Source organism: Eschrichtius robustus, chromosome 20 (genome assembly GCF_028021215.1).
Source record: "Eschrichtius robustus isolate mEscRob2 chromosome 20, mEscRob2.pri, whole genome shotgun sequence".
Lineage (NCBI taxonomy): Eukaryota > Metazoa > Chordata > Mammalia > Artiodactyla > Eschrichtiidae > Eschrichtius > Eschrichtius robustus.
The window spans coordinates 46,432,388-46,457,574 of NC_090843.1; the positions used below are offsets into that span (position 1 = coordinate 46,432,388).

The following is a 25,187-nucleotide window of genomic DNA, read 5'->3' on the forward strand; positions in this document are numbered from 1 at the left end:
AACTTTGTAATAAAGTTTCAATATAGATGCCTGTCTGATCTGGTGTGAGGATACCAGAGGTCTTACAGTTAAGACTGACAAGAGTTGACAAACCACAGGCTAATCCCAGGCACACAGGCATGCTCTTGAGAGACTGCATTATTTTTGGAGATGCTTGGGCCATGTGGCCTTGGTCATGGAAGAGCCTAGAAGAGGATGGGACCTGGGTAGGAAAAAGGACCAATCCTAAGTCCAAATAGGAAAAAGCATCAAGTGAGTTCAGACATGGGACACTGATTTGGTAGAGGCAGACCTTAAAGATGTGGGTAGAAAGGAATCTGAGGACAGCCAGGGTGCCTAGTTAATTAAGTCTTCAGGTGACCCTGGGAGATGGACAGTAGCTTGTGGATACAGCTGTGGTGGCTGGAGTGTGGCTCAGAGGTTGGCCCAGCCTCGAGGGCAGAGTGCCCTGTCTGTGCAGGTCTGTACCCCTGCCTGACCAGGTGCCCAGGGGAGGGGACTCCTGAGTAGGCAGCCTTTGGGAGAGCTGGATTAGTGCAGATCTGCCCTGTGACTGAGGAAAGAAGAAATCTTGCCAAAAGGGCATAAAGGCTCGAGGCTGAGCCACAGCACTTTGTCCTCATTGTTCTGGGCAGCTGACCTGTTCGGCACCCTGGATGACCTCTTGTCTGCTGCCAACCAGCAGCAAGTAAACAAAGGCTCAAAGGAGGGCAGGCCTCCAGCACTCTGCTGGGGAGGTTGAAGATGATGTTGTTTACGGTCTGTGGGAATAACATGGATACAAGATCACATCTAATCTCAGCAGCAAAGAAAAACTGTGTCAGAAAGACTGGAAGGAAATAAACACCTTGTACAGTGGACCGAAGACAACACACCCAGCGGGGCAGGGAGGGGCTGAGGGGCTGAGCTCATGACTGAGATGCGCCCCCCTCTGCTGTGCGAGCGCACCCTGAGTGAGAGACCAGCCAGGCGAAAGGGCAGCGTCTGTGTCCGTTGGCAAAATCCTGAGGGGAGAGCCTTGTTCTGCTGCTCTGTCCAGTTGCTTGGCCTGAGGAGGCTGGCGAGGGGGATGAAAATTTATGTAGGTCAGTGCTCAGAGGAGGAGCAGCTTTTGTCTCTGCAGAGGACAGAATAAAAAGAGTGTCTTCTTCTCAGCAGTGAAGCCAGACTGAATGGTGCCTATTCAGAAACACCAAACGTCCTGGCCTAGAGTCAGGGCGCCTCCCCCTCCTGCCCTTCCTGCCAACACATTTTAAGCAGCAGGTGGAAACCCCGGTCCATCAGGTTGAAGTTGGCCTCCCAGCGGAGTGTGACCTTGGCCGAGCACACTGGAGGAGGGCTGGGGCGAGGCGGTGGCCCAGACTCAGACTCAGACTCGGGTATGCTCCAGAGATTTGAGTCACATTAACCTCACTCACAGGGGCTGGACAAACAAGCCTGCCAATCTGTTGATAAGAAAACGCAGAACGGACCCTCAGAAGTCAGCAGAACTAGCTGGAAGTCGGTTCAAAACCAGATGGTGACATGATGAACTGCACACAGACCAGAGTGAGCTGTGTCGCACAGGTGCGAGGCTGTGGAGGTGGGCTGACAGGGCTCTGAAGTCAGAGGCCAGGCCCCAGCCTCCTGGGCAGGCTCTGGACATGCACACCAGTGCTGATCCTCCCGACTCTAGACCGCTGCGTGCCAGGCTCTGTGCTAAGTGCTTTACCGAAGGCCTCCTGAGGTCACTTACTCTTCACAGAAACCCTGTGATGTAGGTGCAGTTCCTGTCCCCATTCCTGGAGGGTTAGGGCTGTTAAATTGCAGGGCTTGATTCAAACTACGTCTGTCTACACCTGCACTGCCCAAGGTGGTAGTCGCTAGCACTAGCCTCACGTGACTACCTGAACGAAGATGAAAAGTTCACTCCCTCAGTTTCGTTAGCACATTTCACACGCTCAGAATATGGCTGGTTCATGTTGGCCAGTGGAGATTTACAGGGTGCTTCCAATGCCATAAAAAGTTCTGTTGAACTGCGCTCGTCCATGCTAAATTGTTTTCCTTTTATTCAAAGAAATCAGCCTCAGGCGGTGCAGGAGCCATTCTTTGTAAGCAGGCTGTGTAGATTTGTCCTCAGGTGGGTTTTTAAAGAGCAGTCTTGTTTCCAGATTTGGGGGAGGCAGGTCCTCCTGGAGCCCTGTATCCCCCCGAGGAGCAGCCCAAACAACCTCCCTTTCCTTCCTACCTGATCATGGTTCCCTCCCTTCACACCAGACCCACACGCTGTAATAGGAGAGCACAAAGACAGAAAACCCATTTTGTTTTCTTTCAAGTGAGACTTCATTCCTGGCGGCCAGGCTGCATACAAGTTTTGCCAAATGTAAGCATTTCTGGGGACAGTCTTTCTTTTAAATACAACTTTAAAATGAGCCTGGAAGTAGAAGGGGCAGGTAAGGGAGAAAAGACTGCCGCCAGGACGGGCTCTGTGGACAGAGCTTCAACAGCCGGCCTCCCCTTCTTCACTCCTTACTCACTAGGAGAATTATAGAGGGTGTGGGGGGAAGGACATAACTCCAAGATAGTTCCTGGTTTTTTTGTTTTTTGTTTTTTTAAAAGCTTCTTTTTAAAGAAGAAAAAAAAAGAGGTCAAAACCAGCACCCAGATCTGAAAGACCTATGTAAACCGGCAGGAGAAACTAACTTCACTGGTGGTACCCACAGCAACTAACTCCAGTCTGGAAGAGACCATGCGTGGTTGGTGGGTTCTGGAAGATGCACAGCTTGGAGAAGAAAGCCCGTTCCCCCAGGTTCTGTCCCGTGCCTGCCTGCCCTGTCCAGGAGTAGTGCAGTGGGGAGAGCACAGCCAGAGGGCGAGGGCAGGCAGCAGTCCTAGCAGGGAGCTACCAGTCTCCGTTTCCGGATACAGGCCCAGATCCACTCCGGGGAGACCTGCTGGGCCTCAGGGTTCTTGTCCCTGCTACCCAGCACATGTGTGGCTGAGGCCACGTCAAATTCCTGCGCCAGGTCCCCATCGAATGCCACAAAGTAGCGTCGGAGACGGCTGAAGTCTGGCGTGGAGGGCGGCAGGTAGAGCCGCACCCCGGTGAAGATGTCCGGCAGCACCTGCAAATGCACAGTGGTCAGGGCAGGCCCGGAGCAGGGCTGGACCGTGCTGGGGGCAGGTGGCTCTCCGCCCAGGGAGCGGAGACCAGTGAGGAGGGAGGTTAGAACAAAAGCCAGAGAGAGGGAGCCTAGTGGTCAGGACACGAGGGGAAGGAGTTTACTGGAGAAAAGGTAAAGGCATCAAAACCCCGACCCTCCAGCCACTCCAGATTACATAGGACTGACACGCCCTTCCATCCTTGCCTAGAGGAAGAGAAGGGAGAGGAGACGGCTCCCTACACTGGGGACTTGGAAAGGGAAAGTACATGTCTCCGAGAACCACCCAGGGGCTGGTGGGCAGGGCCAGTGGCGCTCAGACGCAGCGAGGCTGCTCGATCGAGCAGTCCACTGTGTGCACTAGCTGCCCAAGGGGCCGGGAGCCGGCTCGTGACTGCGCGCGGATTCCAGGCTTCGGGTAGGGAAAAGACGGAAAGGTCGTATAGGTGCTCTGGGCACTGGGTTCAGGGCCTGAGCTCCCAGACCTCCGTGCTGACTCCTGGGCTGGGGTGGCACAATCACCGTGTAGTGACCAGATGTCGAGTTCTTTATCTGCCCTTTGGGGCATCAGCTCCCCCAGGGCTGAACCGAGTCACTGGCCTCAGGAGGCGCTCGATAGCTGCCGTCAAACCAGAGACTAGCAAGGGAGTACGAGAGGGAAAAAGACAGTCACCAAGCCAGTGCCCTCTCCCGCTCCTCGCTGGCTGGCCCTGTTCACAAACTCACACTGCTGCACTCCCACACCCAGACTGGGCTTTCTCCCCTTTAATGTCAACTGTGACTTGGGACCGGCAGCCGGGTGGGTCCCTGCAGCCTCTCGGCTGGGCCGGCTGCTCTACTGCCTGCCTGCTGGCACAGCGCTCCTTCCTCTCTGCTCGCTGGCCGGCCGCCTCTGCAAGGCAACAAGAGGGCACGGGGTGGAGCCGCAGCACTGCCAGCCCAGCCCGCGGCCAGGGGCAGCTGCAGGAGGGCAGGGGGTTGCAGTTAGTCCTGGTAACACCTTCGCTTGTCTCTCAGAGTCCAGGTGCAGAGGGTTGGGCACACGAGGCCCCCCCACCCCCCGCAGGGCACTGCTCTTCTTACCCTCACCTTTGCTTGGCATGGGGTCTCATCAGGAGCCTTCCGCTTCTCTCCCACTTTCACAGGGGAAGGCTTTGCAGCCAGCTTGTTGCCTGCAGGAGAGAGCTCAGGATGAGAACTAAGAAGAGGGCAGGGGAGCGGATAATGGTCCCTGAAGTCAGGAGAGTACAGAGAAGGGCTGGGCCCTTCCTCTGCTGTGAGCGTGGGTGAGACAGGAGGTAAGGGCTGTACGCTGAGCCTTTAGCTCAGAGGTGGCTTATCCCCGCCTCCGAGGGGCTCTCCCGGGGTCCTGTCATTCAGATTTACAGAGCAGGAGGATGCCAGAACAGCTTCTGGCCCATGGGTGGACACACAGCAGGAATGCAGCCAACGTCAGCTGCAGTGGACAGAGAATCACATGACCTCAGGGCTGGAGTGTGAGACTGGGTCCTTGTCCTTGGTCTCTGCCCTCGTGTCCATGCTTCATCACCCCAGCCCCTACCCTTTTCCTTACCGCCTTTGCCGTTGGAGCTACTCAGCTTCCCTCCTGCCTTCTTGGCACTGGCGGAGGGCTGCTTGGGGGAGTTTCTCGGGGCCTCGTGAGACACAGCTGGCCCCGAGGTGCCCTCGTTCTCTCCGCTGCTGCCCCCTGTAGTGGAGCTCCCCTCATCTCCGGCCACTATGGCGAAAGCCGCCCGCTCCTTGGAGAGCTGGTACAGTTCCTGAGGAGGGGGGAGAATGTTGGTGTATCACTCCCTTTCCCAGCCACTGGCTTCAGGCAGTCTGTGTGGTACGTTTTAGGTGACTGAGGAACAGTGAGGGGAAAGAGACACATAGGGAAAAGCGGCTGGCTTCCTTGGTACTTTTCTAGCTCTGGCCCTGTTTCTGGAGTAATCAGCACAGATCACTGTTCTGTCCCCCAGTTCTTTTCCGCAGCATAGAGACTGCAGCCTGGGGCCAGGTCCTCCACAGGAAGCCGTGAGACAGGAGCGCTCCCGCACCAGGACCCAGGGCTGCCCACGGGGCCCGGCGAAGGTAGGGCTCTCTACCGGGAGCTGTAGGCGGAGGCCCAGTGCTGCTGGGCCCGGCCCTGCCACGGCTTGGTCCCCCTTTCTGACAACTGCCCTCCTTGCCCATCTCAGTGCAGCGGGAAAAGGAGAAGGCAGAGGACGCAGGAGGCCAGGTGCCCTCGGTTCGAAGGCTGGGACAGTGGGGTACAGGACACACACGCAGCCCAGGAGACGGCACCTTGAGTTGGGGGAGGTTAGTGGCAGACTTCCAGTCCTTATCATCACGGATTCGGGTGCAGCGAGGGAAACGGATGGAGATCCCATCGGCTGTGTGAGCCTCAGATTTCGAGAATTCAGCCCCTGTGATCTCCCACACGGCAGCTTTCTGTCAGGAGTAAGTCAGGTCACTCCCTGGTTAAGTAGAAAACACCTCCCAACCAGCTAAAAGCAATACAGAAGTTAAAATAAAAAAAGCAGTGGCTAACGGGAAGGAGACGAATTCAAGTCCCACTGTTGCTGCTGATGCTGTGTGACCTTAGGGAAGTCTCGTTTCTTCTCTGGGCCTCAGTTTCTCTGTCAGTGCAGGAAGGGATTGGCCCAGGTCACTTCTAGAGCAGACCCTCTGAGACTAGAGGATGGGCAGTCCCTTTCTCTCTCTATTGAGGACGACTCCTCACTGTTGACTGGTCATCCCCGTGCCTGTCACTTGGCTGAACAGCCCAGAGCCCCACCCTGGGTGGACTGTCATTGAGGCCGAGGTGACGACGTCTCTGTGGCACTAGAGAATGTAATGTACAAGCTCAGTTTTTGGGCTGGAGGACCCCAGGCCCTGGGCTAATACCTTTGGGTCTGGAACGATGAAGTCAGGATAGTAGATCTTATTGATTTTCAGCCAGCTGGGTATCTTGCTGGGATCCTAGAGGAGAAAAGATGCAGTCCTGGGCTGTTGCCAAATGAGATTTAAACCCCTTCTTGGTCACGGGCTTGTGAGAACAGGTGACTTATCACAAAAGGCTAACCCTCACCCCTTGGGATCCTCCCTGCCCAGAGAGGGTGTGGCCTGGAGGGCATGCAGGCCAGTTTCCACAAGGTAGGTACTCAGAGAACTTGAGGGCCTAATACTGCTCCTATGGCCAAGCAGCAGCTCTCTTTTCTGTGGAAACAGATAAATGATACCTGCAGCCCCCATAACACTGCCTGTCTCAGGAATGATTGCCAGTCCAGAGGGCAGGGCCCCCAGGTCCCCTCCTCACCTTGCTGATCTTCACCATGTCCAGTTCCTTCTGTAGGCGGGCGAGCGTCGCGTCGTCGTGGCCTCCTGCACACTTGGTGACTGTGCACCACTTCTGGCTGCTCGGGTCGTAGCAGCCCATGAGGAAGATGGACATCATGCCACCTGGGGGGAGGAGGGGCTAAATAAACTGGGGGGGGGGCATCTCTGCCACCCCCTCGTGCCCTGTGAGGGGCAGCCTGCTGGAGGAAAGGGCCCAGGCCTTGGCATCAGAGTGCCAGAGATCACCTCCTGGATCTACCCCTTACTAGCTGTGTAAGTTTAACCTTTTTGAGTCTCAATTTCCTCTTCAGTGAATTAGGGATAATCACACCTGACGCTGGGCTCTGGTGGAGTAAAAGGAATTGAATAGAGCCTGGCACACAGGAAGATGCCTACCAGTACTAGTTCCTCAGACCCCAGCTTCCTCTCCAGTCAGGAAATGGAGATTTCCCCTGAGGAGAAAGCTGCCAGTCCCTGCAGAAACAGTTGGTGGTGAGCTTCTTTGTGCCAGGCTAGCACAGGGTACTCCTGCCTGATCTCTCCCTTTCCAGGTCCGCAGCTCTCAATGTCCCTGCCTGACGTAGCATGGGTGAGGTTGGGGCCCCTAATCCCAGAGCTTTGGAAGTCATGACTGGCCACGCTAGCAGACCAAGCCAGGAAAAAGGCCTGCCTATTCCTTGAGTGGTAACTTTCAAAGAAGTACCCTCCCAGGGGCCAGAGGCCACCCTGACCTTTGCTCCCTTGCCCATAGAAGGCCCCAAGCACCACCAGGTCAGCTGTGTCAGCCATGGCCCCCTCGTTCAAATAGTCCTTCTTCACTTTCAGCCAATGACGCTTTCCAGGCTCATATGTACCCTGAGGGGAAGCAAGAGAGAGACCACAAACTAGAATGGACGCTCTACGAGGGTGGGCCTTTTACCTCTTCACACGACATACAGATCTGTCACAGTGCCCAACCCGCTCTGCTCCAGGCACTACGGGAGACATACACAAACCCATCCTCTGGGATCCAGAACTCTGGAAAGACACCCCCCGGCACTCACCCCCAAACACCTCAGACCACCACCGCCACCTCCTGGCCATGGCTGGAAAGGCTCAGGGGAGGGCTTTGCAGGAGAAATCAAAGGATGCGACCATCTTACCTTCACGTCCTTCAGCACCAGCCCTTCCAACCCCTCTTGGATCACCCGGTTGATCATGTCAGCCAAGTCGGAAGCTTTCTGGGGGATAACAGGAGAGACGCTGAGGTTGGTATGAGAACGGAGAAGGGCTCTGGGAGCGAGGTAGAGGGGGGTTTCTTTTCACACACTAGCAAAGCGCCTGCTGGAAACACCCTGACTTGAATAGAAGGAACAAAAGCGCTAGCAGAGCAGCGACCAACCAGAGAGCTGCTTCAGCTCTGAGACACTGGGAGCCCACCTGGGAAGGATGCTTCATGCCCTGCCCTCCCAGGTGGAGACTGGTAGACCAACACAGGCAGACCTTGTCTTCCTGTGCTTTGCTTTGTTGCACTCTGCGGATACTGTGTTTTTTACAAACTGAAGGTTGTGGCAACCCTGTGTTGTCAGATGATGGTGAGCACTTTTTAGTATTTTTAATTAAGGTATGCACATTGTTTTTTTAGACATAATGCTATTACACACTAAATAGACTACAGTATAGTATTAACATAACTTTTCTATGCACTGGGAAACCAAAAAATTCATATGACTTATTTTATTGTGATATTGCTTTATTGTCGTGGTCTAGAACCAAACCCACAGTATCTCCAAGGTCTGCCTGTATACACACCAGCTTCCCTCATAAGAAAATAATTAAGACTCATTCTCCCAGTCACATCTGACCCAAGGGGCTCTCTGCCCTGCTTTCAAACCACTAGGACACTGCCTAGGGTTGGATTCACTCACTGCGACTTGCTTCATTTCTGAGAACAGGATCCGGTTGGGAATTTCAACCATGTTATCGTGAAGAAACTTCCGCCGCTCAAACAGAGGCCTGAGGGGGACAGGAGAACTGAGGTCAGGCCAGGATCCTCCCACCCCCTTGAGGAGTTCCGAGGAGGGAAGGAGCACAGCAATGAACTTCGGCTTCAGGGCTTGCCATGGCTTAGGGCCCTCATGTCTAACAGTTCTGCCTGCCCAGGGTGACAAGGGCTCCACTGGGACCAAAGACAGACAGTTATAAGCCACAGCACAGAGCCACTTCATTGCTGTAATTCCTGTCTCTACCTCATCAGCCCAAACAGACTGTATAAATCCCGGTCTCATTTGAAAAATAACTCCGACTCTCATTTTCTGGACCCTGCTTCACCCCAGGCCCCAGGCGGGCTGGTGCTTGGGTGAGCAGGCTGACAGGCGTCAGGACCTGAAGCCCAAACCCCAACTCCCACCCCCGCAGTTCTTTCTCCCTCTGTCTCCTTCCCCTTCCACACTCAAGGCTGGTGTGCAGGGTGGGGGCTGGGATGCCTCTCTAAGGGAGGAAGGGGCCAAAACGGTTTCTCAGGCTCAAGAACTGGATGCAGCTAAGTCACGACTGCTAGTTATCCCTAAGAAGGCCCCAGCCACAGAACACCGACAATCACAAGCTTCCTGTTGTCGGCCTCTTCCAAAAACAAAACCTCTGAGCTGAAAACTATCTGCCTTATGCACCGCACCCGTAGGTGCTGTTGAAGATAAACTGAAGCCCTACTGTGCTCATAGTCTGTATCTCGTCAACAATCCATTTTGCTGTGGGTGGTTGAGTTTCCTCTGTGACTTAGGCATTCAGAGCCGAGACCTAGTCAACACATCGGCTCTTCCTAACATTGAATGGGGAGCTGTGTAGCAACTGTGCTGGCTCTCAGCTCCCTCCCGCTGCAGCTCCTGGGCACAAAGAGGCACCAGCTCCAGCCACTTCTCCTCCCTCCTTTCCAGTCTGAAGCCCTCACCTCCCCACCCAGGAATCAAAAATAGATTCCTCACCTATCCATCAAGCTGACATCATTGAAGTAGATACAATCAAAAACAAACAGGCAGACATTAGCATCCTGGAAGGCAGCTTTCTGTAAGGGAAAATGAGGTAGTAGGTACATAAGGGACAAACATAAGAGGGCATGAAAAATGGGGAGTACCAGTCCACTTCCAGAGACCCTCTGAAGCATCTGATACAAAAGGCCTATTTGTGCTGTGAAGTCCCTGGGCCATAAGGGCACTTGACAGATGGTTCTGAATATAGAGACTGACCCAATTATAAGTTAGTTGCCACTAGTAGCTCTTTTTTTATGCAAAACACAAAAACACATTTAAACTCAGGGCTAAATTCAGAACCAGTTCAGAGATGAAGATAAGCTTGACCCTAAGTAAGTGATACATTCCTCTCCATTCAGACTGACAGCACACACACATGCACACACTCACTCTTGCACATCTGGCCCTGAGCCAGTACCTTGTGCACTCCCAGAGTCCCAAAGGGCAGTGGTTTGCCTCTCTTGTTGTCGATCAGGAGCACCTCAGAGTCCAAGATCATGCTGTGGCCCCCAGGGAAAGCCTGGGGGATGTAGTCCTTAAAGTGGGCCACCTGGAGGCAGAAGGGTCACTCAGGGGAGGGAGTCAGGCCCCAGAAGGAACACAGCACACCAGCATGTGCAAGCCCAGCTAATGTGCAGAACAGACCTAGGCCTCGGCAGCCACCTAGACAAGAAGAATCAGCTATGTTTCGGGACCTCTGCCCAGACCCAGGAAGAGGTCAGCCCATGTTGAGGTCATTTTCTATTGGCTGCAGAGGAGAACTTGCAGGAAAAAGGAAGAAACTGAGAGTGAAAATGAGGGGGAGGAGGGGGGGGCAGACAAACACGGAATGGAGGGAGGGAAGGTGGGCAGGCAGAGATTTGTGCAGGAGAACAGACCAGTTGGAAAAAAGATGGAAGGGAAGAAATGAATCCCCTTAGGAGGAGCAAGGAAATATGAGGAGCTTCTTCTCTGAGTGGGAGCTCTGAACCCATAGCCATCTTCAGAATGAGGAAGAAAAGGATGTTTGGAATTGGATTTTTTTCCTGTGGAAGGCAGAGCCTTAGTGTTTACAGTCCTACAAGAAGATGTCCCACTGTGACCCACGGTGGCCCCTGCCGAGTAAGGCCATGAAGGCAGTCCAGAGAGCACTACTGTGGTCCAATCCTCCCCTGGCAGGGCACTTAGGCCATCACTGCCTCAGAAGCTTGGAGGGGGTACAGGAAAGGCCTGCACATCCATCCCGCTCCGCTTCCATCCCGGACCCAGCCCTTCATGAACCAAAGCAAAGCGGAGAGAGGGATGAATGAAACGTTGGTAAGGGAGAGCAGGGAAATGGCTCTCAGTCTGGAAAGCTGTGCCCAAATGCCTTCCTAAGGAGCAGGAGGTGGCCCCAGAACAAGCTCACCAGGAGCTAGCTGTTCCTCAGCAGTTTGACTGTGAGCCCTCCCTACGGAGCAAGTGAGCCCACACTAATGCTCACGGGGAGGTTGTGCTCAGCTCTCCAGAACACCCGAACCAAACGGTCTGATTGCCCAGTGCTCTAGCAGGCAGGGGAGGCTGAGGTAAGGATGAGAGCCCCATACCACATCCCCTCTCCCGGGGCTCTGAGAAGCGAAGTCTGAGCTAAGACAGAAGGGGGAACAAGGACAAGAAGTCTACCTACCCTCCGGCTACTGGAGCCAGATGTTCCCGCTGCTTTTCCCTGGACACACCCCCAAAAGCTCCCAGAGGCCTCGGGAGCTAAGAAGGGCTCAGGGGCGAGGTTCTCAATGCCCTCTGATTGAGGGCAGGATTTTGGGCTCCCAGAAATCCTGGTGGGATTGTGTTTACATCTGAATGTAAGCTTCTGGAGGGGCAGAACTTCCACCCATTTTTTTTTTTTTTTTTTTTTAATGCTGGATGCCCACTACCTAAACAGTGCCCAGAATATACTGAACACTTGATAAACATTTGTTGAACAAATTAATGAATGACAGCCCATTGGCCCTTTGTACCTGAGCCATGACTTAGCTCAGGGGGAGCACACAGGACCTGGAAACGCAGAAGACAAGCACTGCACGTGGCTCACCAGCTGAGCTCTCGCTGTCCCCGCATCACGGCCGGCATCACTGCCCCCGGGCTCTGTGCTGACTGACCCCTGTCTGCGCTCTTTGGCTGTCCCTACTGAGCAGCCCCTCATTATTGGAAGACTCCAAAACTGAATAAATGAATTCATTCTTTCATTCAACAAATACAAAATAGACCCTATTTTACACCAGAGCTGGAATGGCTATGGAACATTGGCTTTGAGATTCTTAGAGGCAGGAAGTGAAAGAGTCCCAGCGGAAAGGAAGGGACCTGTACCTTGTGCGGCAGGACTGGCTTGAGACTGCGGCTGAAGTAGCTGAAGTGGTCCCCGTTCTTATGTACCTGGACTCGCTCCCCATCATACTTGATCTCAGAGAACATGCCATTCGGACACTTCTTCATCGCGTACTCGATGGACTTGCAGGCCTCGGCCTTGGGGTAGGGAAAGAAAAGCCTGGAGACTTAACAGGTGCTCTTCCAAGAGGGGCTGCTCAGCAAGGACAGCCCAAAGCCCAGGTCCCAGGGACCAACAGCCAGAGCATACCCCCAGGGTAGGCTGCCGAAGAGGTGATGGGAATGGAAAAGGCTGGGCAGTGTCGTATTCCAACTACAAAAGCACCACCGAAATTGACACAGGAGCTTGCATTTTGAGGAATATATGAATGCAGTTCACTGTAGAGCAAATACAATTCCACTGAAACAGCATTTGATTCTTTTCTCAGTAATAATTTAGGGTCTTGCAGGGCCTCTGGCTTATTACTGAACACATCCGTTATCTCAGCACAGGGGGTACGCAGAGGTAAGATTAAAGCGTGCAGGTGACAGTGAGGCTGGCAGGATGGCAGTGATCAGGGATCCCTAGGACAGGACATGACACAGGAGCGCTTATTCACATACCTGTGCTGTCCTGACCCAAACAACAATGACTATCATCTTGGAGGTATTTCTGTGTGTCAGATCATACACAAAATTTCATTTCATCCTCAATGTAGTATCTTATGCCGTAAATATTGTTGTTCTCGCTTTATGAATGAGAAAGCTGAAGTTCACAGAGGTTAAATGCCCACTTTCGGTTACATAGCTAGTAAAGGGCAGAAATGAGATGTGAGTCTAGGCCCAACTCCAAAGCCTGGGTGGTTAACCAGTAAGCTGTATAACCCATGCCACTCTTCAAATGACAGGCTGTAGGACAGACTCCAGAAAGAATTCTCATAAAAGTCAGAAAGGCCACTAATGGAGGGGACCGGTCCCTCAAGTGGAGATCTCACTATTTTGGTGCTGGCTGTCCCACAGAATACTTCCCCGTCCCAAACACAGAAACCTAGACCAAGACTTCAGTAAAACTCACAAGACCGTTTCATACAAAGCAGCGCACCCCACTGAAACAATGCAGAGGCTCTCACAGCAGGCATGGCAGCAGATGTGGACAGTCCTGTTGCATAGGAAAACCCACGCCAGAAAGGAAATCTCATTTCTCATGAAATGAGCAGAGACCCAAGAAGAGCTGGTCTTCATTCCTTAAGCTTCCTCTCTTTCCAGAAAAAAAGGAGACCCAAGTCACCCTGTCATAGGAAGCCTGGCTCTGTCACCAACTCTCAGAGCTACCTTGGGGCAGGTCACAGAAACAAGAGTTACTTCATACATCTACCTGACTTCAGGAAAGATGACAGGTGAACCGCTCTAGGTAGACGCTTCAGACTTCATTCCCATAAGAAAACTAAGGACCAAGAGAGGCTAAGGAACTCACCTAAGATTCTACAGCCTGCTGATGGCCGAGCCGGGCCTAGATCTCAGGCCTTTCCACCAGGTCACTCCGTCTCCTCCTCTGCCTTTACTCCTCCATGAGAAACAACCTCTGCATCTCTACTCTTCCTTCCCCAAACTCCTCCAGCCAACTTGCACAGGCTGTCAACATCGTACCCTATCAGATCTCACGGGGAAGGACAGTAACCTTGGATAGGAGTGGAAAGCAGGGCCAGAGCAGCATCCTTACCAGCATGGGTTGCACCGGGGTCATCAGTGAGGCCTGGACACTCAGAGCTCGTTTCCGGCCTGGCTCCTTCTTCACCTCCTGCTCGTTGCGGAGGACCCGCTCCACCACATCGTGCAGGTTGCGTGAGGCTTTGAAGGCTTCATAGGCGTTGGGGTCTAGGGCATCTAACCTGCCAAGGCCGACAGGAGCAAGGAAACAAAAACCACTGCCTTTGACCTTAATGCTTTGGATAACAGTCTGTCCTCAGAGAGAGGAGAGCTCCCAATATACGGGGAAGGGGTTATGTTCTACTGTCTAAAGACTTTCACGGGAGAAAAAGCTCTTGGAAAACTCAGCTCTTTTGCGATACTGTGCTACATGGATGCTGCCCCAGCAAAGAGGGGGCTGGAATGGGTAAGCAACTCATACCGTAATTATTGAACATACTCCATACGTTTGACTGTAATAACTCTGTGAAAAGGTACTGTTATCTCCATTTAACGTCTGCGAAAATGAAGGCTGAGCTAGGTCAAGTGATGGGTCCCACAGGAAGGAAGAAGGGAGAATCAGGATTCAAAACCAAATCAGGGGCTTCCCTGGTGGCGCAGTGGTTGAGAAATCCGCCTGCCAATGCCGGGGACACGGGTTCGAGCCCTGGTCTGGGAGGATCCCACGTGCCGCGGAGCGACTGGGCCCGTGAGCCACAACTACTGAGCCTGTGCGTCTGGAGCCTGTGCTCCGCAGCAAGAGAGGCCGCGATGGTGAGAGGCCCGCGCACCGCGATGAAGAGTGGCCCCCGCTTGCCGCAACTAGAGGAAGCCCTCGCACAGAAACGAAGACCCAACACAGCCAAAAAATAAATAAATAAATAAATAATAATTAAAGGTGCTAATAATTAAAAAAAAAAAAAAAAACCAAATCAGGGCTCCAAAGTCCTGACACCAGCTGACAACAAAGTGGGCAGCTTCAACTATCAGAGCACCGGGTACTTACACATGTTTTGCACCTGAGTTCATCTTCAGATCATGTTTGATCAACCTGATGATGCACTTCAGGTCATTGGCTGTACACCTAGAGGGACGAGGCACATTCAGCTTGGTCTTTGAAAAGCTCTGCACTCCCAAACCTTCCTTCCCTAGTGATTCCATCCCCCCGGGCCCATCCCCACCTGGAGGCGATGTCCTGCAGGGCCTGTTGCTGCTCGTCCTCCTTGGTGAGCTTGGAGAGCCGCAGGAGGAATTCATCCACCTCCTGGATGGTAAGAAGGCTCTTGGCAGCTGGGGGGAAAGACTTGCTCTGCTCAAAGAAGACTCTGATTGTCTCTGACACGTCACCCTGTCTCCAAAAACCAAAATGCCACTGCAGCAACCCCAGAGTGGCCAAGTGTAACCCCTGAGTCCCCAGGACTAAAGGTGAATCAGAGATTTCAATCACCGCTCCTATCCCCAACTCACACATATTGACCTCACTTCTTAAGAATCTGTCCCACCCACAGCTCATGGAAAGGGTACCTCCATCCACCACAGGATCTGGCCACCTGCCTTAGCTGAGAAGTGATGCAAGAACTAATCCAGGGCCAAGCCAATTTGAGGCCTGTCAGAATCTGAACTAAGAGACAGATGTGGTCATCAGATAATGGGGATGTTTGGATAGAAACTTTCCATTGTGCCAAGGCTGGAGTCATGAACAAACCAAAACTGAATGGTAAGCCCAAGTTATAGGGGAAAAAAAAGCCAGAAAAAGCCAGGGTCTAGAATAAGAGCCCCTGGAGAGATAGTGGGAAGTCTCAGATCCAGCCCCTCGAGGTCTAGGCCTCTCGGGTGCAGCAGTAGTATAAGTTCAGTCCTCAGAACCTTGTGAAACTAACAGCTGTAGCCTCCCATTCAGCTCCTCTCATAATGAAAGCTTGCTCAAGTGGGTTTCAGTTTCCTAAAACAGTATGAGCTCCACCAGAAAAAAGAGGGTACAGGTGCTTGGCTAGGCAGAACCCCACCTGGAATCCACCTTCCCTCCCCTTCCTCTGACCTGCTCTAGGTCTCGTGCCATATCATCTGAGTTGCAGTTAAAAATGCGGCTGAAAAGCTTCACAATCTGCTTATCATTCAAGTTGTAAACACTCTTAATAACACCCGGCAGCAGCAGCTTCACTGTTAGGTACACGTCACCGTGGAAACCATCTGGAGGAGACAGAAGAAAGAAACCCTTCTTGAGAAATGAAGCTTAAACAAATAAATACATAACCTCAAGGAACCAAAAGAGATGTCTACATTGCTGCCCTTGCCGTGATGGGACCACAGGGTAGGGTGTGCATTTCACTACGGCAGCAAAGGCCGTGGCTTTGGGTGGCTGGTGGTGTGCCTCCCTTCTAGCCCCTGGATGAACTCCTGCATGGCAGAACCATGACTTTCACTGCAGTGTCCCCAGTGATGAGCACATTACAGATGCTCAATGATCATTTGTTAGATGAATGAAAGAAACACAGTTGGAAGATTCTATTCCCAAGCTGTGCAAGTGGTTCACAAAAAACTAATCAAACATGCAGGATAGTGAATTTTCCTCTTGGTCAAATGGGATAGGTTCTTCTGGCTTCCTGGGGGGCGGAGTAAGGGAGGAAGAAAGATGCCAACATGTTTTGAGCAACACTGGCTACACACTTCGTGGGGCCCAGTACAAAATGAAAATGTGGGCTCTTCGTTCAAAAGTGTTAAGAATTTCAAGATGGCAATAGCAGAGCATTAAACCAAGCGCGAGGCCCCGTGCAACTGTACAGTTCACATGTCCATGAAGCGGCCACGACTCTGGGCTCTTTAGAGGAGAAGCCCATCCAGGATGCTCGAGGCCCCACCTCCTGCTGAGCCTTTCTGAAGGAAGTCCTGGATGATCTGGGTCTTCGTGTTGTAGCTAGGATTTTCAGCCACCATGGCACACAACTTCCGAAACTCGCGTAGCAGACAATCCTTGTGCTTAGGGTCACATTTGCTTGAGGACAGACTTGTCTTAGGGGTAGGGCTTGAGTGGGCTTCCCCAGAGTTGTTGGGCTTCGCTGTTGGGAAGAGAAAAAGAGAGACAGCATAGATGATTCATTCTGCCTTGCTGAAAAGGAAGAAAGGGAAACTAATAGACACTCTGCTGGTGCTCTAGTGTAGCTTCACTTAATCCCCCAAAACCAGCCCTTTGGGGGTAGATATTATACCCATTTTATGGGTAAAAAAATGGAAGTCAAGTGATCTCCCCAAATCTCACAGCTGTTAATAGTAAAGAAACGACGGCCTCACACTGAAGCAGAAGACCAGCTGATGTGCATCTCTTTATATGATTGCTTCACAGAAGAACAAGGGCCATTTTCATGCCAAGAGTGGTCAGGACGATCTCAGAGCACTTGCAAAGCTGAACCCAGAAAAGTTGGGATCAGGAAGGGGGAAGAAATCAGGGGACTCGTTGGTCAATCTGAAACCATTGCTACTGCAGATTGCTGGAACTGGAAGAAGCCTTTCTTTTCTTTCTTTTTGTAAAAAGAAAAAGTAGGCAACAAGTAGGGCTTTCCTCCAGACACCCCAAATAACTGTACAACTCTTTTGAGTTGATCCTCTTTTACCTCCTTGTGACCATTTACAAAGTAAATTTCATTCTGCAAGCTTGCAGCAAAGCCATTAGCAAGCTGTCTGCTGATTTAAGTGTCTTCTTGCCTGGGCTTTGTAAATTATAAATCTATCCTCAGCTCTAACCCGGAGTCTAAAGAGGATTTTAGGGGACAAAATCTCCAAAGCGTCACTGTTCAGCAGCTTGTAAGAACTAGAACACCCCGTTTCTCCCAAATTTGCTCCCTAGAACCAGGGCCCTTCCAGAAACACACTGCCCTTACTGTCACCTGGACTCTTCCGTATTTCTATCTTTGGCCTACCATTAGACAAAAACCAAGCAAACCTCGGAGTTTTAAAATAATAAAAAATCCCAGAGAGTCAGGCACTGATGTTGCAACTTTATCTCCTTTATTCCTTGTGAGACACTGTGGGATCAACAAGGCAGGTGTTGCCATTCCCACTTCACAGATGACACCACAGAGGCTCAGACCAGGACCCAGGTCTTCTGACCTCAAGTCCGGGCTTCTTTCACTCATTGTAGCAGCAACCTCCTCAAACAACTTCTGAGCCCATGTGTTCTGACTTTATTTTCTTTAGCTGAGGCAGTCATAAGAATGTCTCCATATAAAAGAAGTAACAGGTTGTAGGGTAAAAGACCACAGGTGCTGGAGTTAGACAGACTTCAGTGTAAATACTAACTCCATAATGATGTGGAGCATTGGCTTTCTTTCATAAAATGGGCCTAATACAAGTACTTCCCAACGTTTAACGAAGAACAAATGAAACCAAGTATGTAAAAGCCCCCAGCCCAACGCTATCTGCTACACAAGGCCATGCAGGACATCTCCCTTTTTCTCTACTTTCATCTCCAGTTTGGGCGAGTTTAGGCATGCAATTTCTCAAGATTCTTCCATTATCAAAAAACAAGGAAGTAAAGGGCAGGTTATAATAATGTCTGATCCAGGTAAACTACTTCGAGGGGAAAAAGTCCTGACAAAACAAACATCTTTTTGCTGCAACAGAGATTAAAATATACAAAGAAATGCTATACAAGTGGGGCACTGAGAATTAGCCATTACCTCTCTGCTCAGATGGAAGCAAATTACAGTTGACCCTTCAACAACACAGGTTTGAAATGCATGGGCCCACTTACACACATTTTTTTCAATAGCAAATAAGTACTATACAATCTGCAGTTGATTGAATCCATGGATGCAAACTGAGGGTATGGTAGAACCATGGATATGGAGGAACACGGGATAAGGAGGGTAGACTATAAATTTTCAACTGTGCAGAGGGTTTGGAGCCCCTAATGCCCATGTTGTTCAAGGGTCACCTGTATTAAGGAGGCTAGATAGCACAGAATGTTCACTTTTTTTTTTCTTTCAGAATGTCCACTCTTAACCAGAGTCCCAAATAGGATACCAAATTAAAAGGAGGACTGTAACAGCTCAGGTAACCCTGACATATCTTACCTGAAAAGCCAGAAAATTTCCGGGGATTGGTATTGGTGACAAATGAGGCACCTTTCACTGGAGATGTCACCTGGCCAGTGGCTGTCAACTTAGCCTGGACAACAGCTTTCTTCTTTGGTGTGTTTGCTGCCTTGGAAGACAGATCTGTAGGATCCCAAAAGAAGGGAAAATATCCTTCAGTGAAAGATCCCTGAGAAAGCTTCCAAAGAATCTATCAACTGCTCTTACAGCCTGGCTAGGTAAGTTACTACCATGGTATTAACCCAATGCTGACTACTGGCTGGCTGGTCTTCTTGAGTGGAGGTAGTGAGTAATAGGTTATTAGGGAGAGGGTGTCCTGGGGACAAAAGACTGTTACTCTTTTTCATTAGTAACTTAAATTTTCATCAACACTCTCCACCCCTTATCCCACATATAATAATCTCCAGGTTATTTGGAGGAAATCAGAAATCACGTCTCAACAGATGAAATGTGGCGACCTCAGCTTATGGAATTAGCCCCAATTTACAGATAACCAAGAAAGTAAAATGAAGATGGATAAACAGAGCATGTTGATTTGGTATAAGTAGGAAAAAAACTTCCAGCTGCTGAGTTATTTGAGCTATCTGACAGTTTACTTCTACCTCATGTTTTTCTTCCTCTGAATGAGATGGGTCAAGAAGTAACAAAGGCTGAGGCCAATGGCTAAGGCCAGGCAGGGCCGGAGGGGAGCTTGAGAAAAAAATGTATGAGTAGTTTTCGCTCCCAGAAATCTCTTTTCCTCTCAAAGAACAAAGATAGATGCCCATTTTAGAGTACTCCTACAGTGACCAGAACTAAACTTAATTGAAGATATGAATATTACTTTATAGATGAAGACAGTGAAGGTCAGAAAGTACTAATTGGATTTGTAAGTATCAGTATAAGATTTCTAAAATATGCATACATGTGAATATGCACGTATGTGCACATATACATGTATCTGTGTATGTATATATGTTTTTGTATACATATGAACATATATTTTCTAGTTCTGTCTGCTGAAAGGGCTTAAAAGCAAGGACACCTCATGGCACCCAGGACATGGAACATCTAGATTTTGGCCTCTTATGCCATTTCCCCACTAACAGGAATAAGGACTCCAGAGAAATGGCTGATTCCAGGGATGAGATAGGATACATACAAGGTAAGCCTAAGAGCAAGCATACTGTTATGCCAGAGAGTAAGGAAGTACTTTAGAACATTTTTAAAAAAGTGATTTGGGCATTGAGGACAGAAACTAGCTCAAAGGGGCTCCCAACTGGCCAAATATGGGACAATTTAGTACCAAATTAATACAGTACAATTATAAACCACCAGGAAAAAGTAGTAATCTCTGAGTTCATACAGATAATAAATTGATAGATAAAAGGGTGTAGTGGTAGGTACTCTATTCTTCAAAAATGTCAATGTCATAAAAGAAAAAGAAAGACCATGGCAATGTTCCAGATTAAAGGAGGCCAGAAATGACAACTAAATGAAATACCCAACCTTAGATTAGGATTCCATACTGAAGGGAGAGAAAAGCTGTAAATTATCTGATCAACTGACAAAACTAGAATACAGATGGTGGATTAAAGTATTATATCATGATAAATTTACTGGTTGATAGGCGTATTATAGTCAAGATATCCTTATTCTTAAGATATACACATTGAAGTATTTAAAGGCAAAGAGCCATAATGTATGCTCAAATGGTTCAGGAAAAAAAAAACTGTGTGTGTGTGGAAGGAGAGAGTGAGAGAGAGAGAGAGCACGCGAGCATATACACGTGAACACAAATGATAAAGCAAAGAGAGCAAGATGTTAACAATAGGTAGATCTGAGGGAATTCCCCAGCGGTCCAGTGGTTAGGATTCTTTCTGCGCTCTCACTGCTGAGGACTTGGGTTCAATCTGTGGTTGGAGAACTAAGATCTCACAAGCCACGTGGTGTGGCCAAAAAAAAAAAAAAAAAGGTGAATATGAGCATTCTTTGTATTATTTTTACTCTTGCAACTCTTCTGTGAGTTTTAAGTTATTTCTGAACCAAAACTTAAAGACAGAAAGACAAACAGGAAGAAAGAAATTGGGCTCTACTCTCATCCCTTTTCTTCTCAGCACCAATAAGATGAGAAAGCAGTATTCTCCATCCCACCTGCAATGTGCTGGCTTATCTGTTCTTTCTCATTATCTTCCAGCTCTTCCCAGCCTTCCAGCTCTGTGAGGTCCTCAATTTTTTTTGTGGTGGCCCGGGCCCGCTCCAGTTTCTCAAACATGCATTTAATGTGGTACCACTCTTTCATATCGCCCCCTGACTCTGAAAAGGGATTGGGCACCACCTTGCCGATTCGGCACACGCCCTTTACAATCTTTTCCTTGCATTTTTTGCAGCCGGCTGTGCCACGCTTGGCATAGTCCACACAGAACCGTTGCTCTGCCATCTCACAGGGGCCACTGCAGAGTCCCACATGCGACCCTGGCAAGAAAACAAGGCGGGTGGCACGTGGTCTTAGATTGCTTTCCTGGAATGACACACCAGGCTTTCTTCTCTGGAGGAGGCGGTGTCCACGAAGAACTGTTTCTGACCACCGACTGAACTGTCTTATGTCAGGCCAGTGATGTTGTTCTCGGAATAGGCACAGTTCTTTCTGGCTGAGCGCACGGAGAGTTGGTGGTAAGAGGATCTTAAAAGCCAAAGTCATACAGCTGCATGAAAGGGTGAGAGGCAGAAAAGTGAGTTATAAACAAGGAGGTAGGCTTCTAATTTCCTCAAAGGCAGACATCCTAACACAATCCATGCTGACCAATCAAACATTTCCCAAAGTATGAAAGATTTTTTTTTTTTTCCGGCTGTGCAGCACAGCACGTGGGATCTTAGTTCCCCCCTCCAGGATCGGACCTGCGCCCCCTGAAGTGGAAGCTCAAAGTCTTAACCACTGGACCACCAGGGAAGACCAAGTATGAAAGATTTATTGCCTACAGGATGAAGAGTTCCAATACAGGAAAATTCAGTTTGCAAAAGGATGTTCAATTATCTAATGTATATATGTGTATCTAGTAAATCACAATCAAGAGACTCCAAATAACATAAAACCTTCTCTCAGGCCACCAGCAGCCCCTAATCCTTAAAATGGATGGTGAACCTTAAGTATAATAAGATCCTAAAGTTTCTTTTTAATCATCAAGTAAAATTACACTGGGAGTTCCCTGGTGGTCTAGTGGTTAGGACTCTGCGCTTTCACTGCAGTGGCCGGGGTTCAAACCCTGGTTGAGGAACTGAGATCCCACAAGTTGTGTGGTGCGGCAAACAAAACAAAAAAATCCCACTACATTATGTTCATGAAGTTTTTAATGTGAAATATAAAATATATGCCGTCCTCAGAAAATAATTAAGCCACTATATAGATGTGTGATTTAATCAGAAGCCCTATTTTGAGAGGCAGTTAAATGGAGCCTAAAACCAGACTGCTTGGTTTCAAATCCTAGCTCATTGGCTGTATGACCTTGGTAGGTTACTTCACCTCTCAGTTCCTCAATTTCCTCAACTGTAAAATGTGGATAATAATAGTACCTAACTCAAAGGGTTGTCACTCTAAGAATAAAGCCCTCAAAATCAATGAAGCGGTTATCCTTTAAGCAGAAGCTTCCTATGTGAAACTAGCCTGGTTATAATTCAGCAGCTTGAATTGGGAAATGCTGAAGTAGCTGGAACAGCAAGAATCAAAGGAACTGATCAATCACCCCAAATGGAAACAGGTATCATATCCACATGGCATCCCCCACCTTCTTATATCCATATTTTCTGAAGTATCCTCGCAGTTCCAACTTTAAACAGACTGGACGTTATTTTCAGCCTGCACCCACCTTTGTAGTGAAATTGCTATTGGGTGATAATGGAAAGCAGGCTTTACTTACTGTAGCGCAACATGATGCAGAGGACAGCACGTAACTGGGAATCAGAGACGGGAGCACAAGTGTGACCATACAGTTTAAGGACTATGTTATCTTTGAGAATTTCCTTTAACTCCCCTGAGTCTGTTTTCTTATTTCTAAGACAGAGAAAATAATACCCACCTCACGGGATGGCTGGGAAAATTAAAATAAGTCCATGGGGCGGGGGGGAGGCTCTGAACTCCCTGAAAATGTATACAAAAAGGTGCACATTCAGCATTGTACATTTCGGGGGGGAGAGACGGTCATGATTTTCAGGCAACTCACTAAGGTCTCTATAACCCCCAGAAGTTGAGGAACCACAGAGGTGAGGTACGGGAAAGCACGGCAGGCCCGTAAGAGGCGCTCAGAACAAGGTTCACCACCTTCCTTGGGGGGCGAGCAACGAAGCCCTCCCCCTCCCGTCCCCCCCCCTCCCCTCCCCCGCCGGGACCACAGGAGCCGACTGGAGAAGACCTCGCAGCGCCCGACCCTCCGCAGGGCCCAGGAGGCGCTGGGCCACGAGGAGGCACAAAGCCGCTGTGAGAAACCCCGCCTGGCTCACAGCCCCCAGAGCCGCCGCTCAGCATTTCATCAAAGGGAGCCGAAAAGGAAACCACTGAGGCCTGAACGCAGCCGGGCCGGGAAGTGAAAGCTCCGCGACCGTTTTTCCCGGAGGGCCTCCCCGCGACGCTTTCGGGAGTGGGCACGGGCTACTACTGCCCGGGGCGGACACCGGGGACACCGGGAGGGGGCGGGGAAGCGAATCTCTCCATTCGGGCAGGAGGGGCCTCCAGGACACAGCCCGGGGCTGGGCTGAAGGGAACGCGGCGGGTAGAGAAAGTCTCCCGAGGTCCCTCCGGAGCCCATCGACTTCAGCGCGGCGGGTGGGCAGATCCGGCCAGAGCAGCCCCGCGGAAGCCGGGGGCACCCTGCCTCGGCGCAGGCCGGTGGGGCTCCCCGGGGGCCTCCACGTCACAGAGGGTGTGCCCTGGGGCTCCGCGGGCGGGCGGAGGAGGAGGTCAGGAGGCTGGCTCCCAGCCGCCCCAGCCTCGGAACCCGGGCTGCCTCTCTCCCCCCTGCCCGGCCCGGCCGCGCCATCCCTCACCTGCCTTCCCGGCTCCGGCTCCACCTCAGGCCTAGGGCCAGGCACCCACAGGCCGCGCGCAGCCACCAAGGTTGTAACGCCTGTCTCTTTAAATCCGGGTCCTTGTGCTGGCCGCAGCGCGCAGGCGCAGAGGTCCAGGCCCCAGCGGCGCCTCAAGTCCCCGCCCTGCGCCTGCCACGTGGGCGGTGGTCAGGTTCCCCCGGAGAGGCCCGGGAGTCTGTATTGGGGCGTGGCGGGGGTGTTTACCCATCAGGAGAAAGCCCAGATGCTGGGATGAGGCGGCGCCTGAAGGAACGCCGGGGACCCCCTGATTTGCTCTTTTTTTAAAAAATTTATTATTTTTGGCCGTGTTGGGTTGTTGCTGCACGTGGGCGTTCTCTAGTTGCGGTGAGTGGGGGCTACTCTTAGTTGCCGTGCTCGGGCTTCTCATTGCGGTGGCTTCTCTTGTTGCGGAGCATGGGTTCTAGGCGCGTGGGCTTCAGTAGTTGTGGCACGTGGGCTCAGTTGTGGCTCACAGCCTCTAGAGCGCAGGCTCAGTAGTTGTGGTGCACAGACTTAGTTGCCACCAGGGAAGTGCCCCCGTGATTTGCTCTTAACTGTAGAGATTATCTAGTCATTAAAGGTACTGGTTGAGAAACTGTATTGTGATGAGCTTGGGGAAGGCAAGGGTCGCGCGTTATTCAATCTATTTTTCTGTATTTCCATTGTCTTGTGTCCCGCAAAGTGCCTAGCACATAGTAAGTATTCAATAAATGTTATTTAATTGGAAAGGGGCACTAGATAGATATATAAAGGAGTAATGGGTACAGAAAACCCTTGATTGTGTATTGTTTAAAGTATATTTCTTTTAAACCTCAGGTCAACTTTTTGAGAGATTAGGATGGCGGTTTTTACACCTGGCGATCCAGTGGTTAGGACTGGGCGCTTTCAGTGGTGGGGCCGGTTCAGTCCCTGATGGGGGAATTAAGATCCCCCAAGCCTTGGGGCCCGGCCAAAAAAACCAACCAACCAACCAAAGTACAAAAGAATAGCAGGCTCAGAGGAGGTGAGAGAACCTGTTCAGGGTCTAGGAAAGGTAAACAGCTGGGCATTGTTAGAGAAGCAAAGCTCACACCCTGGAGGGAATTCTGTGCTGTGTGAAAAAGATCATGGGCTTTGTTATGTAGGGGATTGAGAGCCTTGAAGGGCCTTATGAAATAGTAAGGGAACCAATTAAAAGGTTTTCAGTGCTGGCTTGGGCAGAACTTTAACTAAAATGGACCCATACAGAGATTAGCATGGCTCTCCTGCACAAGGATGACATGCAAATTCGTGAAGAGGTTCATATTTTTATGGAAATTTTTTCTTTTTTGCTTATTATTGTATCTATATCAAACCATTATGCCGTACACCTTAAACGTACACAGTGCTGTATGTCAATTATATCTCAATAAAACTGGGTAAGAAAAAGGTTCTTGTGATGACCCATGTGAGAGATGAAAGTGGCCTGAACAAGCTCGGTTAGTTGGGGTGGAGAGGAAGGTGCATTTTTGGATAAGCATTTAGATTTTTTATAAGTTTATTTTATTTTATAAATTTATTTATTT

The 25,187-nt window shown here is 50.4% G+C and overlaps 1 protein-coding gene and 1 non-coding gene across 6 annotated transcripts; one reads left to right on the forward strand and one right to left on the reverse strand.

The window, feature by feature from the left end:
* Positions 1-59: 59 nt before the first annotated feature.
* LIG3 (DNA ligase 3) lies at positions 60-23,720 on the reverse strand. Of its 5 annotated transcripts, XM_068529561.1 has the most exons (21): positions 23,602-23,720; positions 22,638-22,699; positions 20,719-21,269; positions 18,565-18,708; positions 16,354-16,551; positions 15,534-15,685; positions 14,677-14,843; positions 14,502-14,579; positions 13,530-13,698; positions 11,813-11,968; positions 9,906-10,037; positions 9,443-9,522; positions 8,390-8,477; positions 7,625-7,702; positions 7,214-7,337; positions 6,463-6,605; positions 6,051-6,125; positions 5,448-5,594; positions 4,714-4,921; positions 4,224-4,312; positions 61-3,104 (listed from the first exon to the last, which is right to left on the reverse strand). In XM_068529561.1, the coding sequence occupies exons 3-21, from the start codon at positions 21,263-21,265 to the stop codon at positions 2,871-2,873; spliced, it is 3,009 nt and encodes a 1,002-aa protein (XP_068385662.1). In that variant the 5' UTR covers positions 21,266-21,269; positions 22,638-22,699; positions 23,602-23,720; the 3' UTR covers positions 61-2,870. The 5 variants fall into 5 exon arrangements, with proteins under 5 accessions (XP_068385664.1, XP_068385662.1, XP_068385663.1 ...); XM_068529563.1 differs by lacking the exons at positions 22,638-22,699; positions 23,602-23,720 and adding an exon at positions 22,479-22,609 and having other exon boundaries at positions 60-3,104; XM_068529562.1 differs by lacking the exon at positions 22,638-22,699.
* A 1,108-nt stretch (positions 23,721-24,828) lies between these two features.
* LOC137755723 (U6 spliceosomal RNA) lies at positions 24,829-24,932 on the forward strand. The gene has a single exon (XR_011072106.1). It is a non-coding gene; the product is annotated as a U6 spliceosomal RNA (small nuclear RNA).
* The last annotated feature ends 255 nt before the right edge of the window (positions 24,933-25,187 follow it).

Excerpts from the sequence above, each read along its gene's own strand:
- LIG3 (XM_068529559.1), bottom strand. The coding sequence starts at position 22,741 with ATGTACAATGCTGAATGTGCACCTTTTTGTATACATTTTCAGGGAGTT. Across the intron at positions 9,523-9,905 it reads GGACTCTGGGAGTGCACAAG|AAAGCTGCCTTCCAGGATGC; the intron begins GTACTGGCTCAG and ends TTTCCCTTACAG. Across the intron at positions 8,478-9,442 it reads GATGTCAGCTTGATGGATAG|GCCTCTGTTTGAGCGGCGGA; the intron begins GTGAGGAATCTA and ends TGTCCCCCTCAG.